General features: G+C 48.2%; 1 protein-coding gene across 1 annotated transcript in view; it reads left to right on the top strand.

Annotated features, from left to right (window-relative positions):
- Nucleotides 1-25,731, top strand: part of LOC149341530 (uncharacterized) — a 162,653-nt gene that overhangs the window by 94,363 nt on the left and 42,559 nt on the right. The window contains exons 5-7 of the mRNA XM_089543630.1: nucleotides 10,952-11,067; nucleotides 12,102-12,309; nucleotides 16,823-16,978. Of these exons, the coding sequence (XP_089399756.1) occupies nucleotides 10,952-11,067; nucleotides 12,102-12,309; nucleotides 16,823-16,978 (480 nt within the window). The remainder of the gene's footprint in view (nucleotides 1-10,951; nucleotides 11,068-12,101; nucleotides 12,310-16,822; nucleotides 16,979-25,731) is intronic.

Genomic DNA, 25,731 nt, shown 5'->3' with positions numbered 1-25,731 from the left:
TTTAACAATGAAGTTATTCCAGTCTATATCAGGGAAATTGAAGTCGCCGGACAATAAGTAGGTTGCACGAGGAAAGCGGGAATGCAAGTTTAAAATGACAGAGTGAAGTTCATCAACGAAAGAATTATCGCAGTCGGGTGCGCGATAGCAAGAAATAAGTATTAGCGCGTTAGCCGGGAGTGAAACATGAAGGCAAAGGATTTCGTGATGACAGTTAGTTGCTATGCGCTTACAGACGAGTCTGGGATTCATAAATACCAAAACGCCTCCTCCTCTACGCCCTACACGGTCAAGCCTATGGATGGTGTAGGTGACGATCTTACTGAGAAGTAATGTAGAGGTTCTACATGACATTAGCTTTCGGGTCATGTTGTGTCAACCACTGGACTAATTTTGCTACATTAGGAATGGCCACAGAACCAAAGGGTTGGCAGGCGTAGATGGCCTGACCAGGCTTCTTGGGTAAGCATATCAGCTTTGTGTTACCGGCTACTCCGATGTAACATGTGAGCATACTCCAACTCAAAGCGTGAAGTTCGTCTGGTTGTATTAGAGATCGAATACTAGGGCTGTCTCAGGATAGCTACTGCTGTGATCGTTCTAGGGCTGAAATGGGGTCAATCAGGGTTGCGACGCTCTGAGCAAGGGTGGCATGCTCACCAACCTATTTCTAAAAATGGAGACAAAAAATTGCAAGTGCCTTTCAAAGAAGGCCCGCCAACCAATGGCGTTGATGTCATGACGCCGCTGTACAAATGCGAAGATGGTTTGAGTCGGGCGCCGTAGGCACCAGGGGGCATGCTAAGTGTCGTGAGCACGTTGACACCTTACCGGTCAGTGGTCTCATGGTTGTCCCTGTGCTACGCCTGTCCTGGCTGCGTACCTCTGAGCACGCTCTGTCATCGGGAGAAAGAATACCTCGAGTAAAAAGCCACTGCATCGACAACAAAGGGAATTTTTTTAGAACTTTCTCTGCCATGAAATCTTGTCTGCACAGAAGAAACACGAAAGGAGGTTAGAAACAAGAATACCAAGAAATGGAAGCATAAAATAGACGAAAACAAAACAGGTAGATACAAGGCGGTGGGTAACGGTTAAGGGAGAGGAGGCGCTAGGTCTTCTCCTTTGCCGTGGCCATCACACCGCATCAACGCGAGCAGGAGCCCTGATGCCGCCTGGCATGAAAGTGGCTTTTGGCCCATCGGTTAGACAAGGCGCCGCGCCGGTGCTTCTTGAGGAATCCGATGAGCCCCGACACGGCTGGCGTCGCGATCTATCTCGCTCGCGTAATGCGCACGCTGCTGAAATATTCACGGCGCCGCTGCGCCAGGGGTCGGAACTGCAGCGAGCCCGGAGTCCAGATTGCTCGCGCGGCGGTGACGCTCCGGCTCGGCTGGCTTCCGGCAGGCGGGGCTCGCGAGAGCTTAGGGGAAGGATCCCTCCCCGGGTTGGACCTATTTTTTTAGGTTCGAGCGCCTAAGCCATCTACGTCGCCTCTCCTTAAGGGAAGTGCTGCCAATGAGACGCGTGATTGCAAAGACGTGGAATCAAGGTAATACACGACGATTCTTTGCATAAAGCTGGTTCGCTGAGGAACGCACTTGCGTGAATGCTGCTACGGCAAGGCCTTGTTAGAGTAATTTGATCAAATTAAGATAAATTTTATTTTACCATGTGTCCTCGAGTCCTTCCAAGCTCAAAACTCTGAAACGTAGCCTAAAACGGCACTCCAAAAGACCCTTGTAAGGTCGACATCGTCGACACTATGACGACGTATTGTTTTAGAGCGCAACAGAATTGGACGACAAAGTGTCAGACAAAAATTAAAAAAAAAAGCAGGAACAAACGCTGAACCAGAACTCAAATGCGAGCTCTTCTCTAGCGTCGCGTTCTATGAACACCGGTGCGGCAAAGGCTTCCGCAATGACCATGACAGAGGTAGTGCGGTAAAGGAAATTTTGCAGAGTGCTTGGTAGCCTCAGTAAATCCCAAAATTAAAGAGGGCATATTCGGTCTGGCCTTCCTTGAGTGGACAACACCGGGTTCTTTTTCTGCTCAGCACGCAGTTAAACACGCTTGCAGTTAGCAAGCGTCTACCCAATGCAGTGCTAATGTCGATATCAGCTATATGGTTGTGCACGAGGTGGCACATATTCACAATATTTACTCCTGATTATAAATACTCACCTGAAAAGGTATACACTTCGTGATAAAAAAAAAACTGCTTATACATCTGCGTCTTGTTGATATCATTTGATCGATTATCGTTAAGACTTATAACTACTCAGCTTGATGAGATGGCAAGGCGAACATGACTTTTTTTTGTAAATAGACGAACATGATTTTTTTTCTCAATTCGTAATGTTTCATTTTTCGCCAGTGTCTTCCCCATAGAGTACTATTTCGGCCAAACCAATGTAAAGAGACTAAAGAAATGTTTTCTTGTTCATTAGCAATACGATTCCATTGTTTTGGTCCAAAACAGAACCTCCTTAGCTTCTGTCTTTCTTGTTGCTTATAGTACGGTACCAGGAACTAGCTTCTTCTCTCTGTTTCTGCTGCTGTGCCTGCTGATATATTATTTAGAAGCAATTCCACATCCTTCTTGAGCGCCGTGTCACCTCTGTCGCGGTGAATACACGTGGGGACGTCCTTTCGGGGTGCTTCCCAGGAAGAGACTCCCCAAAGTCTCCAGTGTACACTTTTTATTCTTGTTTTTGGCTTTTTGTGTGGTTTCCAACTCTCCGATGCTTACGCGTTCCCCGTGCAAACGGTTCTGCTCTCTGTGCTCATGCATTGATGTAGATAAAACAGAACTGCTGCGAGGCAGGTGATGCGTTGAGAAGCGGGCTGGAAAAGGAAAAACAAAAAAAAAAGATTGACAGCCATATATAGAGAGATGTGGAAAGAAACTAGAAAAAAGGCAAAAAGTCTGATGCTGGCAGGGCTGAAAGTACAACTAAAAGCATACGGAATTGGGTTCCACCTTGTGGCTCGTGATACCGTGTTGCCGGGAATGTCGCGCTGCTGGTAACGACCGTTGTTTTGCTAGAAGTTCACAGTCCTGGTCTCATGCATCAACCTTGCTCAGGGTCATAACGGCATTAGTGTATAGGTGAAGTGTTATAACGAAGGCAGCTTCTAACAAGCATTTCGCTCTGGCGATTACCATTGGAAGAAAAGACTGAGGAAGAATATAGTGGCGAGAAAATATAGGTGTCGCTTATTTCTATTTTTGGTGTCTGGGATTTCCAATAGCCGATAAGGGTTGTATGATGAGATGCCAAAGTCGCCAATGACACGGTTTGCTTCGCTGCCGCAAGTACAGCCGGTTCCCCTCCGCAATTACCCATTAGCTTACAGCTGACTTTTCCATACGTTGATTGAACTTTGCCGATGTGAGAGATTGAATAAATGAAAGTACATCAGTAGAAAGCATCGCGACACCCCTACAACTAGTGATATCAAATTAATCAGGACATGTTTCGAGATTACAGCTGAGATCGACATACGCTGCGCTTGTCTCCATATGTGCACGTCACTGCACGACGGCTGTGTCACTGACATTCCGATGGCGTCACTCCGACGGCTGTATTACTGGCACTTGGGGAAAGTATCGGTGTTGTGTGCGTGAAGACTCGATGAGTGAAGCCCCGAACATCCAGAAGCACCACCATTTAGCCACCTCCCCACCGCACCCTCCTACCTAGAGGTAGTCAACCTCCCCACCACCACCCTCGATGCATCTCCCCACCAGTACCCCCCACGTTCACCCTTCAGAAACGCCATCCATCACCCACCCACTACTGCCCGCCTTGACATTGCAGAAAAATTGGTGGTAGTTGAAGCCTCGGCTTAGAGTAAAAACATTCATTGGAGAAGAAACACCTAATTAACCATCAAGAATAAATGGAACTGTCCGCAGCTTCTTATCATCAGGTTTCATAGTAGTCCTGTCACTTTTTTTTTAATTCATTTATTTTTTCGTTGTTCTGCGACGTGCACTGCCTGTTTCATGAGTAACCTTAGCCCTACACAAAAGCCTACCTGCCCCATGTCTTGATATGGAATGTGTCCATTTTGGAAAAAAAAACAAAAAAACTACGGTTTATCATCTGCTGCACGAGCAGCGCTATTTTTTCTTTGCTTTGTTACATGGCAAACTCGCGATGGAGCCCTTTTGAGAAAACTGTGGAACTGTGTAATTTCGAGATACTAGAGGACACCGCAAGAGCATACCGTTATTTCTGGCATACAGTCCGCTGGTTGTACATTTTAAAAATTAAACTGTACACCTTTGCGACCTATCTATAGGTACGAACTATACAATATTCTTTTTAGTATCGCGCAATATGCATGAAAGGCCCAATGCGATCATATTGCGAATTATGGACTACATGCACTGTGCTTCTGCTGCCATCACGTGGCTGAACATGTGCTTAATGGAGCTGCTATCTTTATTTCGAAAAATATGAACCTATGGAGGAGTGTTCAAGTAGAGCCACCTCCGGGTGATCCAGTTACCGCTCCTTCTCTCGAGCGGTGGGAGACCGTGCTGGCTAGCTCTGACCCCAGAGCGTAAGTTTTGGCGGTGGAGTGCGCTGACAAAGTCGCCGAGGGCTACGTACTCTCGACCGCATAACGCGACCTCTTACCAAGCTCTTTCCGGCGAATAAAATGTTTTACAATCAATAGGCGCTAGAAGCTTGGGAAGCGACGCCTTTTCAAGTTATTTTCAGCGGCTTCACTAAAGTGGGGTTGCAGGCATTAGCATCGGATGAGGAGAGTAACGGCGAAGATACCGAATAGAATCACGGATGCTCTCTCGTTGTTGAAACGACCGACTTCTTTTGGTTTGAGAACGTGGCTCTTATTCATCAACGCGTGCACATACATTTTTTGCATACATTTCACGCGTGGCCTCTAAGGATTATACCAGGTGTGTACGATCTTGTAAAAAAAAAAAAGATTTTTTTTTCATCCAAAACTTAGCCCTGCGGACTATACAGCGTGTGGGAGCTGTATACCCGGAATTACGGTAGTTATAAACTGGCTGACGCCAGCTATGAGCGTTCTGTGTTGAGGAATGTAAGGAACGATATAATACACAAACTGGAAACAAATGCAGGTATGGCATTTCATTTCACCATTCCTTGCTGTTCCGGGTTTCCGAGCAAAATTAAACAAATTTCCTCTGCTGTCTGTGATCACCAAGAGCTTAAACACTGGTGGAACTAAAGGTGTCACATTCATCATTACGCGCACTGAACGGAGTGATCCAATTCTGTTTTCAGGCGGGTTACTCGGCTTCTAATAATAAACATGAATACAGATACGAACGGCTCTGATCACATGCTTCCACAATCGTTACTTGCCATTCTAGTCATTGCACAAGTAAGCACGAAAATCGCCAATACACAACGCTTTCTCATGATACTTTGTCCCTGCTTTTTCTTACATATGCCGAGGCGCAACGAAATTGATTCAGCCTGCATGTTGTACAGCCTTTCTTTTAGAGTTGCCAAAAAGGCCTAATCGAAGGTTACTCTACTGTTTTTCAGTGAAAGAATACTCTATTTTTTTTGTGTGTGAAAAAAGCTTACAAGTGGTAGTATAATGAATGTGACATAATTATGTTGTTGTACGATGGCTCATACATGGTCTGTTCTGAAAGTAGTAGGACTCATTTTTTTAAATAAAATTTATTCATGAGAGTAGCGAAAACGATTAGTATTTTTCAAAGTGGCACCCTTCCGCACCTACACGCTGCTGCTAATGAGTTTTCCAATTTTCGTACGCCGCCAGGAACACCTGGACCGGAATGCTGTTTAGCTCCCTCGTCACGGCCTGCTGAACCGCCTCAACCGATCCGTGATTTTTCCCCTTGAGCGTCGATTTTATTTTCGGGAATAGAAAAAAGCCTGGCGGGGCCAAGTCGGGGCTTTAGGGGGCTGAGGAAGCGTTGCCGCCTTGTGCTGGGCAAAAAATCCGGGTCCTCATTCACATGATGAAGAAGATCCGGGCAGATCGCTTTCCGGTGGGCCTTTTGCTCCTCTGACAACACTCTCGGCACCAACTTCGCGCACACATTCCTCATGGCTAAGTTTTCTGTCACGATCTCAAAAACTTGGGTTTGAGGAATGCTCAAGTTATCAGCAATCATTGTGATACTGATCCTACAATCATTGTTGAGTAAATTTTTCACTCGTTAAACACTTTCGTTGGTCTTGCTGGTCGAAGGGAGTCCGGAGCGGTCGTCGTCTTCCACTCTTTCCTTACCTTATCGGAACAGCTTGTGCCATTCAAAAGCACCTGATCTACCCATGGCAGCATCCCCATAGGCCTCCTTAATCATGTCGTGAGTCTCTTTGCCCGTTTTACCAAGATTTACAAAAAATTTGATCGCGTATCGCTGATCCAGTAAACGCTAAATGATTCTGCGTGACGAGACGTTTCGACAGGGGTTCACAGTACAAGCGACCTGCTCTCTTCAACGGCCGAGGGCCGACTGCCAATTTTTCCCAGCATTCCCAATATCCCCCTTCAACGATCCTACATACGCAGACCGCCTCTAGTCCGCCCGTTCGCCCAGGAAAAAATCAGTCCTACTACTTTCAGAACAGACCCTGTATTGGTTTCGTGATCTAAAAAACTGGTGACTTCGGCTAAAACTTCTCGCCGGCATAAAGCGTAATGGACAAATATGAGAGCTTGCGGTAAACCACATTCTATATTGTGGGCTGCCTATTTCTGACAGTTTACACCCGTTCTTCCTTCAGCCACACCTTTCTTAAGCCTCTTTTATAAGCTCGCTCACAAAATTGAGAAACCACGCTGCGCTACCGTTCGTCTAGCTTATTCTCTTTGCACCTCCTGAACTATGACAACACAAAAACAGCAAGCTAAAGAAAACCAAGTGCCAAGCTGTTTGTTTGGAGTCTCAAGAGTTTCCCAGCTCCGGCAGCTGCGTCTTGCCCGGCTATGAATTTGCAAGTCAAAAGCGGCTCGCAGTGGCGTGATGATGCGCCTAGCCTGGTGCTGTCGCATTTCATCGCGGAGCATTGTGAGCAGTGCGTACACCCTCAGTGCAGTTTTGCAGGCAAACAAATTTTTATGACGCGTAGAGGCAGGAAGGGAGGCAGGTTGGTGCAGGCCTGACTCCGCGCATGGCAAAGCATCCGAATGCAGGAGTAAGATAGTTGAGTATGTGGAATGGCGAAGAAAATGCGCTTGTGTCAACGCGCGCGCATGCGAGAGAAAGCTCGATAAGTCCGTGAGCACAGTTTTACACACCGAGAGCCCGGTATATTTTCACAACGTTCTTTTCGTGATTGCGAACAACGTGCAGGTAATACACTCATGAGCTGCATGCGCCAACTGGGAGGAATTGTTTGGGCTAAACTTATAATAATTGAGAACTATAGTCCTCCAGCATAGTTTTAGTCTTAGTTGAACTATCTCTATACAATTACTGAACAGACAAGGATAGGAAAATGACACACATATGACGGAAGCCAACCGTCGCCGAAACCAACGAGCACAGGTGAATGTTTCAATCTGTTTTAATGCGCTAACACTTGTAGTGGTCATTCATCTCATTTAGCCGTTGTGTGTTTGTCTGTTCGTCTGAAGCCTGTTATGTGGCAAGCTGTTCACCTGCCCACCGTGTCAGGTGGAGATAAATTATTCGCGAGAGGCTGCCCGGGAAGAGCAACGTGCATCGCAACCCAACCCAAGTCCCGCCGATGGCAGCACCTGCCATAGAAGGGCAGTTGTGCATCGCTTGACCACGGCACCACAGCGCCAGGAGTGGCAGGAAGACTCCCAGGGGTCTAGAGTGCAGGGAATGACCAATCCTGCATATATGAACATTAATTTATTATCGCTTTTTGAACAATTTCTGTCCCTGAACACTGGACCTGAACACCGGAACCGAAGTGAAAACCGAACTGTTAGCGCACCTAATTTGCATTTTTGCTAGCTGCGCAAATCGACCATCATTTTTTTTTATTTGTGCTGTTAGTAAGTTGCAAATTAAGCCCAATTATTTTATCGCTGAAACATAATTAATTAGCAAGTACAAGAAAAATAACCGTAGACGGCTGATGAAATAATTACGCAATTAATTTCCCGCTGGCGAATAACACAAACTAAAAAAATGAGATCGAAATATTTTGTTTGGTCTCGGTGCTATTGGTTTTCATCTGTACACTTCAGTGTTATTTATCTGAATCGTCTAAATTTTCGAAATTTAAGCTATTGTGCAGACGTTTGCGCTTTTCTGATTTACACCAGTGATTTGTTGAGAAAGAAGTGGGCTGAGATATTAAGCCACTGTCACCTGTTATCATTAACGGTGATCAGCACACCCTATTTGCCAAGGAGACCAGTCTGTAGGGTTTCTTAACCGTGTAGTGGAACACTTATGGCAACCCTTAAGCTTTAAATTTATGTAAGGTAAGGGTACTTTTCGAGATCTTTTGGTATTTAGGGATGCCGTAAGGGCTCCGTTATATGGCTGAGAAACAAACACAGTTGCCCGGTGACATTTGCCAAAGACAGTACAGCGTTGCCAGCTGTACAGGTCATCACAGCGCAATGCACATCACTTCACAGATCCAACCGCTACCCTCCACGATTTGCAGTTGCATAGTGTTTGGACATGTCAAAGTGCTGTACAGAAGCTTTTTGTATTGGTTGTATGTACTTTTGCGTACTTGTAGCATTAGGTTTGGTTTGGATTATGGGGGTTTAATGTCCTAAAGCGACTTAGGCTATGAGAGACGCCGTAGAGAAGGGCTCCGGGAATTTCGACCACCTGGGATTCTTTAATGTGCACTGACATCACACGGTACACAGGCCTCTAGAATTATGCTGAACTCTTGTAAGAACTGTTTGAAAGTGCCACCCAGGTCGGCGTCCGCCATAAATCGCGTCCATAACTTGATCGCGTGAGTTCATTTTATGCGCAGTGTTTAGTCTTACTCATCGCAGATATAAAAAAAAAAGTGCTTCATCTTTAGTTTCTCTATTGAAAGGAAACTTCATCACCATATGGTGATGGTCCTGCATATAGCAGTGCTCACCTGTGAGGCAGAAACTTGGAAATTAATGAAAAGTCTTCAGATTAAAAGTAACGCCAAAAAAATGGACGGTAGTCGAGAGGGTTCAAGGAACAAACGCAATTTAATGGCATCTTAGCTGAAGTAAACAAGTGGAAATGGGGACTTACAGTGAATTTAATGCGGAGAGAGGAAAGCCGGTGGTCAGCTGGGGCAACAAAGGGCACACCATGAGGTGAAAAGTGTAGCGGGCAACAGAGAGATTCAGTTGGGAAGGCGAGATTTAAAAATTCGTGGGGCATTCCCATTGAAAAATGTGTACAGGCTTAAATGAATCAGCGAGTAAGATCATGGCACATTTGGTTTGGTTTCATAGGATTAACGTTTCAAAGCGACTCAGGCTATGAGGGTCGCCGTAGCGGAGAGCTCCGGATAATTTCGACCACCTGGGGTTCTGAACGCGTCATCGCACTGTAATCGGAGCTCTAGCATTTCGTCTCCATCGGAATGCGACTGCAGCAGGCGGTATCGAACCCGCGACTATCGCGTGCTGTGCGATGTCACTGGACGTTGAAGAACCTCAGGTGATCGAAACTATCCGTAGCCCTCCACTACGGCGCTCCTCATAGCCTGAGTGAGCCTGTGAGCTCCTCACAGGTTGCCAGCCTGAGTTTGAACCCCGGTAAAGGACGAATTTTTCTTTAACTGCGAAGTTTCTGTGGTAGCTGTATAGCTTTCCTTTGTAGCCGTATGGCTGCGCTTGGGTAGATGTCATTAAGTAATTACTCCCTCATTGCAAATCTACTCCACCCCAGGGGATTCCCTTAAAACATTCGACCACCACTTTCCCATTTCGAGCTATTGATCAGTTCGCTTTCGCCCTACCATATGGTTCCGTGCTGGTTAGCTCAGTTAGTAGAGCGACTGCTCCGGTGAAGCGGGGGTGCCGGGTTCGAACCCCGGACCATGATGAATTTTGCTCTAGCTACGAAGTTTCTGTGGAAGCTGTATAGCTTTCCTTTGTAGCCGTATGGCTGCGCTCGGGATGATGTCAGTGAGTAATTACTTCCTTATTATACTACACTGATACAATTCGCACAGCAGTTACCAGCGGCGCACACTCTCAGTCTACTCACACCAAGGAATACCCTGCCACAGCAGTCGAAACACTGGGCATCGTTGAGGCCATCAATCTCCCCACGCACCTCCTAAATCTAATCGACATTTGGAAAAAGAGACAAAAACAGTTCCGTCACGGCGAGCTTTCTTCGCACATACTCACACATAGAATGGAAAATATATAACAGCTCACCCTAAACTGCCCACAACAATGCAACACGTCTGCCAGGGCATCGCTGTACGCGAGGGAGTAACCGGCGCTCATGCGCTTTTTCGCCCTGCAATACATTCGACTCCTCTCACTTTCTGAGCTCACTCCTACGACTCGAGCGGCAATGAAACCAACCATAAAAACAGGAGCACCCACTTTTAAAGAGCGATGAAAAGACACTACGACTGTCCTGCGTTCGCTTCCAAACTTTTCGCGTGAAGAAGGCGCAATATTACGCAGCGCACAACAAACTCACTCTAATGAACGCACTACCTGCAGGGAGTGCCCGAATGTCTTGGCAGCGCCTACTGCGAGGGCTGCTCGTCCAATGCGCTCTTGATATTAGGGTGCTATTGCAAAATTCCTCTAATATTACAACACTTTTCCCAAAATGCATGATACCACATACGGGACCCGGCGTGTCCCACCAACAAGGCACCCCCAGTGAGTCACTCCAGTTAAGACGTTGATTGTGTGCTAGGAAGGGAATCGTGGACGCACAGCTGGGTTGCCAGACTGGGCATTTAATTAAACAAAACTCGCTCCTTTCTCTGTCCAGATGACCTGACCAGCAAGGACGAGCCATACTTCGCTGAGCCGATACCCAGCCTCACGGTCGCCGCGGGCCGCAACGCTGCGCTCAAGTGTGTAGTCGAAAATTTGGGCAACCACACGGTAAGTACACTTCTGTGCTGCACCCGCTTAGTCGATTGACTGACCGAATAAAAAAGGCTCTCGGCACACTAGCACTCACTAACTGAGTAGTTTAGCGTATTTGCGCCTAAAAAATGTGCTGCGAAAAAACTTGTTTTTATGGCGTCCCATGTTTGTTCAAGTCCCATGTTTGTTCAAGCGTGTTTCAATGCCTCCTTCCTCGCCCCTCTTCTCACCAGTTTTAAGAACTTCAGTTAATATGAGGCTATCTATGATGACACTGGTCGTCAGCTGCGTAATAAATGACACGCGCTAAAGCACTTCCTCAAGGTGTTGTGGAAAACTGTGACTAAGTTCACACGTGGAAAGAAGTTAGCGGAACACACTCTTTTGCTCTACTTGCACGCATGCCCTGTGGGAATATAGCGGCCAAGATGTGTTCTTGCATGATTGGGTTGAGACCCTACCCCGCATACACATGTCATGACACGCAACGTTCCATATCGAACGCTCCAAGGGGTAAGTAAGCACGCCAAAGAGTCCTCCTTTTACGTTTTTCCTCACTGGTTACGCAAGAGGATCGAAGGGTTCAGCTATTTCTAAGCTCAGCATAGGCTAGCATTCGGAATGGAGATGAGATGCACTACATCATCTATGCTCCTATCAACAAGAGGTTGGGGTCTCTTTTCTCTCTCTCTCTCTCTCATTATAGCGCCAGCTGTCAAAAACATCCTTCCTGCTTAGCGGCTTAGAGAAATATCGGTGGCACTCACTGATTGAGCGCTACGTTTTCATTGCGGACACACCAGGCTTGATCGTAGCGCGCGCTCCGGTCGAAACACTTACAGCACCGTTTAGCCCTCACACAGCAGCTGGGGCTGCTTTCAAGCGCTCAAAGTGGCGTGCAGGTACTACCGTGGCGTGACATGGCAAGGAACTTAACGGACCGCGGAAATTAAGATAGGTGTCCCGAAAAGAAAGCGGGCGCGGAACTTATTTCTTGTGACGCAACTTCAGTGCGTGGTGCGCCGTACCCTGATCCGGTGTTTGCGCAGGTAGCGTGGCTGAACGTGGACAAGCAGACACTCCTGGCGCTGCACACGCACGTGATCGTTCAGAACGAGCGCATCCGGGTCAGCCACGCGGGCCACCGCGTCTGGCAGCTGGAGATCCGAGACGTGCGCCCCGACGACACCGGCTACTACATGTGCCAAGTGAACACGCGCCCCATGAAGAACCAGGTCGGATATCTCAACGTGGTCGGTGAGGAGCAGTTGGCCATCCTTGCCCGCGCTCAAGCTCCAATCTTTGTTCTCCAGAGGTCTTGATTTATCTGCTAGAAGTTAATGAAACGGGTACGAACGTGGCAACTAAATCAAAGCCTGTAAAGACGTTGTCGTGAACGATGTTTAACCTGCAATGCCCCCAGAGGGTAGCAATGGAATGATGGGAACGAACTGAGGGGGGTCAAAAAAAACTCATGCAGCATAAACCAGAGCGTCATATTATGCACAGCTTGCCACTGAAGGCGTCGCCGAAAGCCGCGCTACAGATTGCAGTTAACCTTACTGTGAGCGTTACCAAAAATTTTTGAGAGCCGCCTAGTTCGCTTGATCTTCCATCAACTGATGCACGACAAGAAACTAACCGTTGAATTTTTTTCTCTTAACGAAAAATTCTCGGCAGTGACGTTCGACCTGAAAACCTTTTTTTGCTGTGGGATGCCGAATTATTCCACTTGGCTACGAAGAGACATTTTTTTTCTTCTGTATTGCCTGTCCTGGTAGATACAGGAACACCTCAACCGTGTCGGCTGGTATGACATAAAAACGTATGGACATTCATTTTGATAAGGGCGTCCATAAATTCAGGGAGTTATCAGAGTGACCTTGGTTTTGAATTCATAACGCTTACATACATTTTCAATAAAATAAGTGGTTTGGTTTGGTTTATTGGGGTTCAACGTCCCAAAGCGACTCAGGCTATGAGAGACGCCGTAGTGGAGGGCTCTGGAAATTTCGACCAGCTGGGGTTCTTTAACGTGCACTGACATCGCACAGTACACGGAATAAAATAAGTGCCTACAGGGCTGCCCTCTGGACCTCAATTTATGATCGCCATTCGACTCCGCTATGTCGCATGCAGGCGGAGAGGAAAAACTTATCACATGGAATAGACTCGTTGTTAACATCAATAAACCGAATGCCCCTGGGCGTAAGCGGAAGGTCTTTTCTAAGCACAAGCTGATGGGCGAGTTGGTTATTCATTGTTTGATTTGAAGCAGCGCAAGGCCGAAAGCCAAAGAAGAGAGCAGAGAAAGAAACGGACAACACAGCGCTGAACTAACAACTGACATTTATTTGGCACGCTGCACGTATAAAAAAAATAGCGCCTCCTCCCGTAACCGAGTGTAGAGTAAGCATGAAATGTTTACGGGCCTAACACAGGCTGCATTGCTCGGCTTAAGCAGCTGTGACGGTGGCGGCATTGAAATCCAGGACGATGCAGAAGTGTACGCGGACACGACCAGACGCAGGCCTGACAAGAATGTATATGCAGCGCGTTCGAATACTCCGCGAGCGTGTATACATCTGCCTGCCAGAGGGGGAAAGGGCTTGAAGGCCAAGCGGGCGGTCTTTTACATGCGTGAGTGTTAGGGTGCCTCGATGCCAGCGCCGCCGTTCGAACGGCGGCGCTGGCATCGAGGCACCCTAGTGAGTGTGGGACCGCAGCGCCATCCTTGGGGAGGGAGCGAAAGTTTTCCGCGGAAAGCCCTTCTCGCCCTCTTTCTCTAAGCGGCCTTCTCTCAAAGCCCATAACAGATCACGTATGACAACGAAGTGTATTGTGGCATGTATGTGCTTTTTCCACGCGTTATTAGAAATCGGAAATTATAATTCCGTGCATTATCAAATGCACAGCTCGACTGATATCTTGATAAACATTGATAAGACACTAGCAGCAGTTATTTTTTGTGACTCGTTTGGAGAGCAACCGGCGCTTGTATGCCGGTCCCGTAGGAGGGCTTAGAGAGTCTCGTTGATTCTCGTGAAGTCTCGTACGGTGCCCGGATGTTCTCGTTTCAGAGCCCGGATGAGTGGAATTCAGTGCCCGGATGATGGCTCTCGGTGTCGGCGTGACGTCACCACAATGCCGACAACGGGAGCTAAAAGCATTTCATGCTTAATACATTCAGGCACCAAAATAGAAAACAAAGCAAAGAGCTCATTCATGCACTGGGATTCTGCACGCCAACACAAGCCAAGATGTGCAATTTAGAAAGCGAAGTTCTTTTTGAGATAAAGACACTGATGGAGCGCTTACAACCATATGTCTTGAGTTTCGAAGCCTCGATTATTTCACGGCACACCTTATCTCTGTTCCTATCCACAACTCTGCAAAATTCAAACTGTGGGGTGCACTCGCACTCACGGCAGTGCATGCTGAGGTTACGGGACTCTTTATTATCAACATTGTTGCGGTGCTGCCTAAGCCTATCATTTATGCACTGTCCTGTCTTTTCTAAGGGCACGTTGCAGGGTGCCCCAGAAGAATACAACATCCCAGCATTCGAGAAACACAAGTTCGACGCTCCCTGGTTTTCTACATAGGAGGCAATTTGTCCCCCATTGAAGAAACACACCTCTTTCTCTCTTTCTTGTTTCCAAGCTTGGACTGGCAGTGCAGTGGCATGCAGTTTGAAGAACGTTCGAACTTAGGCTGGAACCATCGTTTTCTTAACTCGTTTAGCACATCTCCTGCTCGGCCTTCAGTACATTATGCCTGCTATGTCCGGATTAAAACTTTCGCGTTTCGTTTCGATGCGCGGCTCTGTCGGACGCAGTGGCCCTTCAAAGAGTACGGGCATGCGCTGGCGTGTTCGCACTAAGAGTGGACGGCCCTGTACATATAAGCGATTGCCACACCGCTCCTTGAAATGAGCTGTATGCGCGCGCCCTCCGCTAAGATAGGACTGTGGCGCCAGCTTCAAAGAAGAGAACGAACCAGTGCAGCAGTATAGCTTTCGATCGATGGCTTCCAGATGACGCTCCTGTTCCAAAATTTCCCCCTCACGCTATACGCTGCTGCCACCTGGGAACATTCGGTGAAACCGCTCGTACGGAGCAAGCAAGATTGTCTAGATCGAGCGCCACCGCGCGCCCGATCGATGCGGTTGTGCGCCGCGTCCTGGGGCGCCACTTTTGACCGAGAGTGGAATGGGAAGTTTTTACACCAGCATTTTCCTTCTTTCAGTGCGAACCAGACAATTTTTATTTTATTTATTCAGTAATAAGTGGGCCTATGGACTAATGGGCTGAACTTATATGGCTTCTACGCCCATTCTTCAGCAAGATTCCAGTTTACCTCTTAAAACTGCCTTCAAGGCGCATTTGCACAGAATTCGGGTAGATCGAGACCGTTATAATGGTGTAACTCATAAAAAAATATGTATAGAAATAGAGATGAATCAATGGAAATGGAAGAATTAATAGAATTTGGTCACTGAACTTCATGTATGAGCAGCTAGCAAAAGTAGGTAGTTGTTTTCGTACCGTAAGCACATTACAGGTGTACATGGCTCTACAACTGTGTGGGAGTTGTCCTTGTTTGTGGCTTCTATAGGACATGACTCATCTGTGGGTATGTTATATAGGCAGTTGTATGTCTTCTAATTCTCATCTCGGAGTAGCTACTATTTTTGGCTCTGGCGATGCCATCCATAATCGCTGGCTACTTTTATTCAAGCAGCACATAAACAGCACGTGTAGAAATGGTAAACGATGACATTTCAAAATTGGCCATCATTTGTTATGCTGGTGATCTGGAACACCCTACTTCCAGTTTATGCTGTTTTGTTTTCGATCTATTATCGTTCAGAATACCAATTACGCTAGTATTTTTCTAACTATTCTACAAGCTAATTATAATTTCTTGTTGGACCGCCCGATTTATGCGCTTTATGCAAGGTGGAAACAGGTATATCAGATCACCATCACTACTGCATTTGAACTTCGCGAAAACAGCGAAAATATAAACCTGCACTCAGACGTTTGCAGCCGAGCGCATATTGAACGAGCAAAAATTCTCGGAAAAAGCATTTGTGAACGGTAAAAAACTTTATGAGCGCAATTTTTCCATATATCGTAAGACTTCACTAGAACAATCAATATAATCGCAGATCTCCCCTCGATGTTCTTGCATTTTTTTTTTTGCTATTAACGTTTTTGCTGTCGTCAGAAGCGTTCCCCTTTTGTTTTCTATGGCACTCTAAACTCTTGATTCGAGCGATGGGAACGCTGTAGAAGATTTTGCTACATATCGGAAGAATAGACCATTACCTTCAATATTTTTATGCCAGTATCTTAGTTTTCAATATTCAGAATCTTTGTACAAGAACGTCGGTCAGGTACAACAATATTGTCCAAGAAAAGATGGCTGACCATGCTTTTACAGCTGAAACAAAGCAAGAAGACAAGTTTCTTGCCTGATTCTTCCAAAATACATTTCTTATGTTCTATCCACACCCTTAGCGCCTGTCCTGTAGCCAACGCAGTTTTTTTTTTTTATATAGAGAAGTCAGCCATCTTGTCTTCAGCAACATAGTTATGTGAGAAAGCGTACTTGCGGAATTTTAAACACCCCTTATTCCTGTGTCTTTGGCCCGTTCTGATCCACCGAACAGTAGTTGCGCCTTATCTTCTCCTTTCCATTTTTGTGTTTCTTTGGCGGCGACCTCCCATCCGTGCTTCCACCGGTATCGGGCCATCGAGAACAGTGGCGCCGTACTTCGTGGACTCCTTCGGACCCCGGAACCTGACGGCGCGCGAGAACAGCAACGTGAGCTTCCGGTGCGAGGCAAGCGGCAACCCGGAACCCAAGGTCACCTGGCGGCGGGAGGACGCGCAGCCATTTCGCATCGGTGACCAGAAAGGTACCGAGGTCACCCTCTTCTGCCCGCGAATGTTACGCGAGCAAGCGCTTTCGAATGTGGGAGCTCCCGCATGAGACTGCTGTGTTTGAAAAGGAGCTGAAGGTGTGCATACAGATACATAACACCTTTTGTAATTCAGATTGGTTAATTCCTAAAATAAGTCTAAGCCGACGTGTTCTTGCATATTGGGATTCGCCACGATACCCAACCGAGTTTAAGGAGGGTGAGGACGGGGCCTAGTTTAAGAAGGTCAGCCCGCAGGTACAGGATCAATCACACTTAGCGGGAACATGCCTCCACGTGGCTGCGCACACGCGGGCCACCATTGCGACTAAGCCGGTGGCAAAGCTGTGGAAACGGGCAGATGACAGGAAGCACCACGTCGAGGGCCCTCTTCTCGTGCGCCACTCTGCATTGATTCATGAACGGGTTAGATGCAATGGCACTCCGCAGGTACGTGGCCACGCGGAGCCGTGTTCCCTCCAAGTGTGGTTGACCCATTACGCACTAGGCAGCCCTGAGCTTACATAAGTGCAGCTTTGTGAAACCCCGCCTTGCTACGGAAGATGGGCAGAAAGCTGAAACAGCTGCTTCTATGGCCCCGCTTTTTTAACCCGCTGCCACTAATTCTGCGTAAAAAGTTGTGCCTTTCATAGGTCTTTTTTTTTCTAATTCTATAATGAAAAAAAAAAAATCGATGGTCGATTTGCGTAGGTAGGAAAAATGCGAATTAGCCGAGTATGCCGAGTATGCATCGAGGAGTCCTTCAGTGAGCCCATAATGCGCCCACCATTGGAAACTTACCGTGATTTTTCGAACACAGCTCGACCGGGAATGTTCACTCTGCTAGGTTCGCAGGCTCATTATAGTAAAAGAAGATTATACAAATGCAAGTATTCCGTATTTTGTCAAGTAAATACAGAACTGAGTGTAACATCCTTTATTGGGCGCACATTGACGGAACATCGAACCTGAAAGTAGCCCGCGGCGCGTTTAAATGAACATGACTCCACGAGATCGTCGAACACTATAGCCTTGACTGTAGTTACGGAAGCGGAATAGAGGAGCTCGCCAAAGAGTAGATGATTGGGCAACAATTTGACCGGATGAGAAAAGCATGTCTCGCAGCTCATATCACTTCATCATTACAGTCTGCGTCCTCCAGTAGTGACTAAAACTGTATTTGTTTAGTCACAACTATAAGTCGATTCACTTTTTTTTTTAGAATATATGTGCAAGAAGGGGTTGTTGTGTGTCCTTATAAACGCAGCCTATAGAAAATGACCTTGCAAGTGGTTCATCCAGCGCGTCTTCTAGCGCCTAAAAATGTAAAAGAAAGCTGAGAAACTTGAGCTGAAAAGTACGTGGGGTACTTTTTCTTTATTCCTCTCAGTAAGGCACATCCGCCTAAAAGAGCTCACAAAGTTCCATGCCGATGGCCTAAAGTGTTCGAAGTGCTCCGAAAAACGTAACTTATCGACAAAAGCGAAGCTCATAAAGCAGACCTCCAATCGATTGGCCCTTGTATGACTGCCGGCTATATTCCAGATCCTCCCCTTTGACAGCTGGCATTTTCATAAAACTTGCCAGGATTCCTCCTGGACATCCGACCAAAAAGAAACTACGGGGGTGCCGTTTTACGTCAAGCTCGTATTGCACACTTATTTCTTTTCTTCCATCCATGCTCTTCGAGGGGAAGACGGGCGTGTGAAGGATGGGAAGCTGTTCGAAACGAAGGGACTTGCGGGTGCACGTATGCGTTAAGGGCACGTACTGTCGCATGGAAAGATGCAACAAGCGAACATATAAAGGCGCCAAGATTTAAACTGCTAAGTGGCGAGTTAAGGATCAAAGATGGCGTGGAAAGACAAAACAGAAATGCCCTAAGCGCGCCAGTAGACGAGCGAGGCCTATGACGGTGTCGCCGATGATGCGAAGAGACGGAAGACATAGTTCAACCGGAAGCGAAACAGGAACCAAAGAAGCGGCGTAAGGGAAGAAGATACTAAAGAGAAGTGGATGGGAGCAAGTAAGAGGCGGGTGGGGGGCGGGGGGGGGGGGAGATAAGGGGGAGGATAGCGCGGAGGCGGCGACGCAAAAACAGCAAGGATGAGGGGGAGCGGGATGAGTGCAGTAAGAAGGGAAGACGGAGGGTGGGAAAAAGAAATCACCGCTAGGGCTCTGATGTACAAAGAAAACGTTTCAAACGAGACAGAAATGAAGAGGAACGTGTCCGTCATCACGTCATTTTATTGGATTCGCCGGGCAAGACGTCCCACTCGGAACAGTTCGAGTGGAAACGTCCTCGTACGCTGATTCCAACATAGCTTTTGATTCGACGCTTCCCCCGACCGATTATTTTTGCTATATATTCTTTTACTTATTGCATGTGTCTAGCTCCCTTCTTGTTTGGCTTTTTTTTTTCTGGCCGTAGCGATCCGAAACAAACGGGGGCCGCAGTTCGCTTTTTTCATTCTTTTTTTTTTCCACACTTTTGCATCGCCAGCCACGTTTGGTTCGTCCACTCGTTCGTTTTTACACTTCTGTTCATCGTTTCGCAGTGATTTATTTCTCTCCCACCACGTATTCGAAACTAGCGACGAAGTTTTTTACCATTTGCGCGAAGGGGATTCGTTTGAGGAATTCGGCCCTAAATTGTATATCGTGCGGGGGAGGTAAGCAGTCTTCCGTGCATGTTTTGCAATACTATAATAGAAGTTTGAAAAAAAAAAAGAAAAACATGAGGAGATAAAAATGTCTTGCACACTGCACCGGTGTGGGGTTTCGGGAAGACGCGAGTACTGCTGCAATCAGTGCAATGGGGAACAGACATAATGTCGTAAAATAAGGGAAAGAAAAAACTTAATTGACTCTGGAGTCGTGACGGCAGCGTGCTCTTGCTGCATTTCAAAAGCGCCGACGAGAGACGAGGAAGACAGGCGAACATCTCTTGAGACGCTGTAATGCTTTTGCTGAGTAATTTGACACGAGTTTCGTCGGGAGGCTGCAAAGTGCGGACGTAAACATGGCGGCAAATATCAAGGTCCAACTGCCCGTTTGTTCCCACTGCAGTTGCTTTGCTCGGCGCCACACGTGCTGAGCCAACAGACAGAATGCGCGCCCATCTTTCTGCTTGCTGCATGCGTCAGGCACGGGCTTTGCGGAAATTCCACAGCCAGCACAAATTTGTATTTTAATGACAAGGAGTGAGTGTCGTTCGCAGTTTTGCTTCCGCTGCCTTATACTTGTGCTTTTATCCTCTTCCTTCATCCTTCATCGCGCGACGCTGCATACTGCGCATGTTTTTCAGTTATGTATTAAAAATTGCTATACATTAAATCGTTATACATCGAAAATTTGTCCTCTTTTTCACGTATGAAAGATGACACCACGGAACTTCGAACTCATGTCTTATGACTGGCATTTCTAACAACCGTGACATTAAGGTTTAAAAGTTTCCCGTCAACATTCTGGGGCAAAAATTTCGAAATTTGAAAAATTATAAGACACTGTTAGGGAAATATTGAAGGTAATGGTTTATTCTTCTGATATGCAGCCAAATAACTCTTTCAAAGTGCTTCTATCGACCGTATCGAACAGTTAAGACTGCCATAGAAAACGAATGGGGAACGCTTTTGACGATAGCAAAATCGTTAATAGAAAAAAAAAATTCAAGACTGCCGTCGGGTGATCTGTGGATACGTTGATTGCTATAGTGAAATCTTCCATTATATGAAAAAAAAAAAAACTGCTTTCATCAAAGGTTTCCCGCTCAAAATTTCGTTCGTCCAGAATTGTTGAGTATGATCACATGCGGTTTCGAGAAGCAGTAAGCTTGTACGTGGAAGCTCCAATTAAAGCAGCGTAAAACTTCCATACACTTGGAAATAAACCTTCATAGAGGGCATTCCGTTTCCAAATTGTGATGCAATGATTGCACTTTGTTATAAGATGAATATTGTCACGTTGTAGTGACGGCAGTCCAGCGGTCAGGAAGACACCAGAAAGACTTGCGCCCAGAAAAGAACTGAATCACTCGGCGGCGGCGTAAGGAACAAGCGTGCTCGTCGGTCGTCGGTCGTCGAACTACGAATGCCCGCTGCTCGCGGCATCGTTCAATTTAAAGCCAGCAAGGAAACTTCGAGATAACAGGTCGAGATCATCTAGAGTAATCTAGAAACACGTAGATGCAGCTGTTCATGGCTGTGAACAATCGAGATAAGTCCGGTCGCTTCTCGCGTCAGGAACAAAAATGATAACAGCCCTTTCCTGCAGCCTTGAGCGTGAACGAACAAACACTACAATGATACGTGGCATTACCCCCCTTCCAAAGAAGCATCGTCTCGGTGCTTTAAAATGAAAATAAACACGGAAAATGAAACTTCGAGTGCTTTAGCGTTCATAATATGGCTTCAGGCGTACGACATGTACGACTTCCGGGCGTGGGCGGCGTCGCTGAGATGCTGTCGTGGCGTTGGGGATGACTTCATAGTCGAGGTCACCGATCCGACGGAGAACCCTGTACGGGCCAAAGTAGCGTCGCAGCAACTTTTCGCTCAATCCACGGCGGCGAACTGGCGTCCATATCCAAACCCGATCACCTGGCTTGTAATGCGTGTCTCGTCGGCGCAGATTGTAGCGTCGGGCGTCGGTGTGCTGGTGGTCTTGAATGCGAAGCCGCGCAAGTCTTCGGGCTTCCTCGGCGCGATGTAGGTAGGCGGCGACGTCGAGGTTGTCTTCGTCGGAAACGTGCGGGAGCATTGCGTCGAGTGTTGTCGTGGGCTTCCTGCCGTATACCAGCTGGAATGGGGTAAACCTGGTTGTCTCCTGGACGGCAGTATTATAAGCGAAGATCACGTAGGGCAGAATGGAGTCCCACGTCTTGTGTTCGGCGTCGATGTACATGGAGAGCATGTCTGCGATGGTCTTGTTCAGACGCTCTGTGAGTCCGTTGGTTTGTGGATGATAGGCAGTGGTCCTCCGATGGCTTGTCTGGCTGTAGTTTAAAATGGCTTGCGTCAGCTCCGCTGTAAACGCCGTTCCTCTGTCTGTGATGAGCACTTCCGGGGCGCCGTGTCGCAGGAGAATTTGTTCGACAAAAAATTTTGCGACTTCTGTTGCGGTACCACTAGGCAACGCTTTTGCTTCGGCGTAGCGGGCCATGTAGTCGGTGGCCACGATGATCCACTTGTTTCCTGATGAAGAGGTCGGAAAGGGGCCGAGGAGGTCCATCCCTATTTTCTGAAAGGGCTTAGTTGGCGGTGGTATGGGTTTCAGGAGTCCGGCTGGTCTAGTCGGAGGCGTTTTGCGTCGCTGACACTCACGGCACGTTTTCACGTAATGGGAAACGTCGGTAGCTAGCCGTGGCCAATAGTACTTCTCCTGGATGCGGTGCAACGTGCGAGCAATCCCGAGATGTCCTGCAGTCGGCTCATCATGACATGCGTGCATAATTTCTTGCCTGAGATTTTTGGGCACGACAAGAAGATGCACTGTCCTGTTCGGCGCGAAGTTCTTCTTCAGGAGGACATTATTGTGAAGGACGAAGAACGACAGTTGCCGCTTGAACCCTCGGGGAGGCGATGCGGTCTTGCCTTTCAGATAATCAACTAGGCTTTGCAAGTCAGGATCCGAGTGCTGCTGCTGCGCGAAACTGCTGGCGCTTACCGGTGATGATGATGATGATGTCCTCGGGCTGAATGGCACATACCCACGGCGGGGGATTCCTAAGAAAGCGTCGTCGTCTTCCTCTTCGGGTGCTGCGTCGACAGGAGCTCGTGAGAAGCAGTCTGCATCGGAATGCTTGCGGCCAGATTTGTAGACTACAGTTATGTCGAATTCTTGAAGACGCAGGCTCCAACGAGCAAGGCGGCCGGAGAGATTTTTCAAATTGGCCAGCCAGCACAGAGCATGGTGATCGCTCACAACCTTGAATGGTCGTCCGTATAGGTAGGGGCGAAATTTGGACGTGGCCCAAATAATGGCGAGACATTCTTTCTCTGTCGTCGAATAGTTGGCTTCGGCTCTCGACAGTGAACGGCTAGCGTACGCGATAACTTTCTCCTGACTGCCATTTTTCTGAACGAGGACCGCTCCTAAGCCCACCCCGCTTGCATCGGTATGAACTTCGGTTTCGGCGTTTTCATCAAAGTGCCCGAGCACAGGAGGGGACTGTAAGCGGCGCTTCAGCTCGTTGAAAGCTTCCTCTTGTGGCCTTTCCAATTTAAAAGGCACGTCAGCCTTGGTAAGTTGAGTCAAAGGTTCAGCGATGCGCGAAAAGTTCTTGACGAATCGTCGGTAATAAGCGCACAATCCAAGGAATCTGCGTATAGCCTTCTTGTCATTAGGCTGTGGAAACTCTGCGATCGCAGCCGTCTTCTGGGGGTCTGGGCGAACTCCATCCTTGCTTACGACGTGACCAAGGGACAGCAGCTCCTCGTAGGCGAAGTGGCACTTCTCTGGTTTCAGTGTCAGGCCTGAAGACTTGATCGTTTCCAGCACTATCCGAAGCCTTCTGAGGTGGTCTTCAAAGCTTGAGGAGAAGACAACAACGTCATCTAAGTAGACTAGGCAAATCTGCCACTTGAAGCCTGCGAGCACCGTATCCATTACTCGCTGGAACGTCGCTGGGGCAGAGCAGAGGCCGAATGGCATCACCTTGAACTCGAAGAGTCCGTCTGGCGTGATGAACGCAGTCTTCTCGCGATCTTTTTCGTCGACCTCAATTTGCCAGTAGCCGCTCTTCAGGTCCATCGATGAGAAGTACTTAGCGTTGAACAGCCGGTCCAGTGTATCGTCGATGCGGGGGAGGGGGTAGACATCCTTCTTCGTAATGTTGTTCAGGCGGCGGTAATCGACGCAAAAGCTAAGGGTGCCGTCTTTCTTTTTCACTAGGACGACCGGTGCTGCCCAGGGGCTCCTCGATGGCTGTATGACGTCGTCACGAAGCATTTCCTCAACTTGCTTGCGGATAGCTTGGCGTTCTAGTGGCGATACGCGGTAGGGGCTCTGTCGCAGTGGTCGCGCGTGTTCGTCTGTGACAATGCGGTGCTTGGCAAGCCGGGTTCGTCGCACATTCGATGCTGATGAGAAGCAATCGGTGTACCTTTGAAGAAGACTGCGTATTTGGTCTTGTCTGCTCCGGGGTAATGCCGGGTTGATGTTGAACGTGGGTTGATGGCCTTGGTCAGATGGTTCTGCGGGTTGGTCGGGTAGGGCAAATACGTCTCTGATGTCTGCCAGCTCGTCGAGGAAAGCGATCGTCGTACCTTTGTTTAGATGCCGGTATTCTTCCGTGAAGTTGGTTAGCAACACCTGGGCTTGGCCATTTCGGATTTCGGCGACTCCCCTCGCGACGCCCAATCCTCGATCCAGGAGTAACTGGGTGTTCCCCTCGATAACGCCTTCGCCATTTTCGATGTCTCCTGTACCTATGCCGACGAGAACACTTGATCGGGGCGGCACGCTCAATGCTTCATCGAGGACGTTTAAGGCAACGTGATGAGTCGCGCCCGTCACAACAGGTATGGCTTTTTCCGTGGAAAGCTTGATCGACTTAGATCGAAGGTCGATGATCGCCCGATGTTCGTTCAGGAAGTCCATTCCCAAAATCACCTCTCTCGAGCATTGCTGTAGGATCAGGAAGGTTGTCGCATAGGTTCTCCCATTTACAGTAACTCTCGCGGTGCAGCGTCCTGACGGCGTAATCAGGTTGCCACCTGCGGTGCGGATCAGCGGGCCATCCCAGGTTGTTGTTACCTTCCTGAGTCGGACAGCGAGTGGGCCACTCATGACAGAGTAGTCAGCTCCCGTGTCCACCAAGGCAGTAACCGCGTGACCGTCGACCGTAACTTCTAGGTCACTTGTTCGCGTTCTCGTATTGTACGTTGTCTTCGGTGTCCGATCTCGGCTTCGTCGAGTAGTGAGGCTGCGGTGGGCGTACTGCGACGTTACTTCACTGGGCAGCGGTAAAAGCTTCAAGTCTGGCCGCGTCGTCGTCGTCGGTGTCGTCGTCGTAGTTGAGGCATGGTCTTGAGTACTCGTCGATGGAGGATCTTTGTCATTGCGCTTAGAAGCAACCTCACCTCCAGAGGCTGCTTTATTTAGTTTAACCTTCGGGGGCTGGGGGAGCGTCCACGCACGGCGTAACCTCGGCTAGGAGATACAAAGCGCTGGGACGATGGCGACGGGGAACCTGATAGGCGGCTCGGCGATGAGTATTCTTCCCGACGTAAAAACTCCTCGATTTCGGCTGGTCGCTGGCCGGGTCGGGGTCGTGGAGCGTCGTAAGAGAACCCTCGGATGCCCAGTCTTCTGTATGGGCAGTGCCGGAGGACGTGACCGGCTTCTCCACAGTGGAAGCATAGTGGGCGGCGCTGGTCGGGAGTTCTCCACTCGTCGCATTTCCTCGGCTGCGCGCGTCGCTCGTAGGACGGGCGGGTTGGGGCGAGTGGGCGGCGGTCCAACGCAGCTGGCTGAGGGCGATAGGGGCTTGGGTCCCGTCGTCGAGGTGCAGGACTGCGCACAGCTGCGGCGTAAGTCATGGCTGGGGGCTGCAGAGGCTGCGTGGGTGTCGGCGTCACACCCAAGGCCTGTTGAACTTCGTCCCGGATTACGTCAGTAAGTGATGCAACCTGCGGCTGCGTTCCATTTGGCAGCAATCGTCGGAGCTCTTCTCGTACTACTTGGCGTATAACCTCCCGCAGGTTATCGTTGTTAGCGGCCTCCAGGCAGTTTGCTGAAAAAACGCGCTT

The sequence above is a fragment of the Amblyomma mixtum genome, chromosome 5 (assembly GCF_055824585.1).
Source record: "Amblyomma mixtum isolate Tamu chromosome 5, ASM5582458v1, whole genome shotgun sequence".
Classification (NCBI taxonomy): domain Eukaryota; kingdom Metazoa; phylum Arthropoda; class Arachnida; order Ixodida; family Ixodidae; genus Amblyomma; species Amblyomma mixtum.
This window is presented reverse-complemented; position numbering and strand designations above follow the sequence as displayed.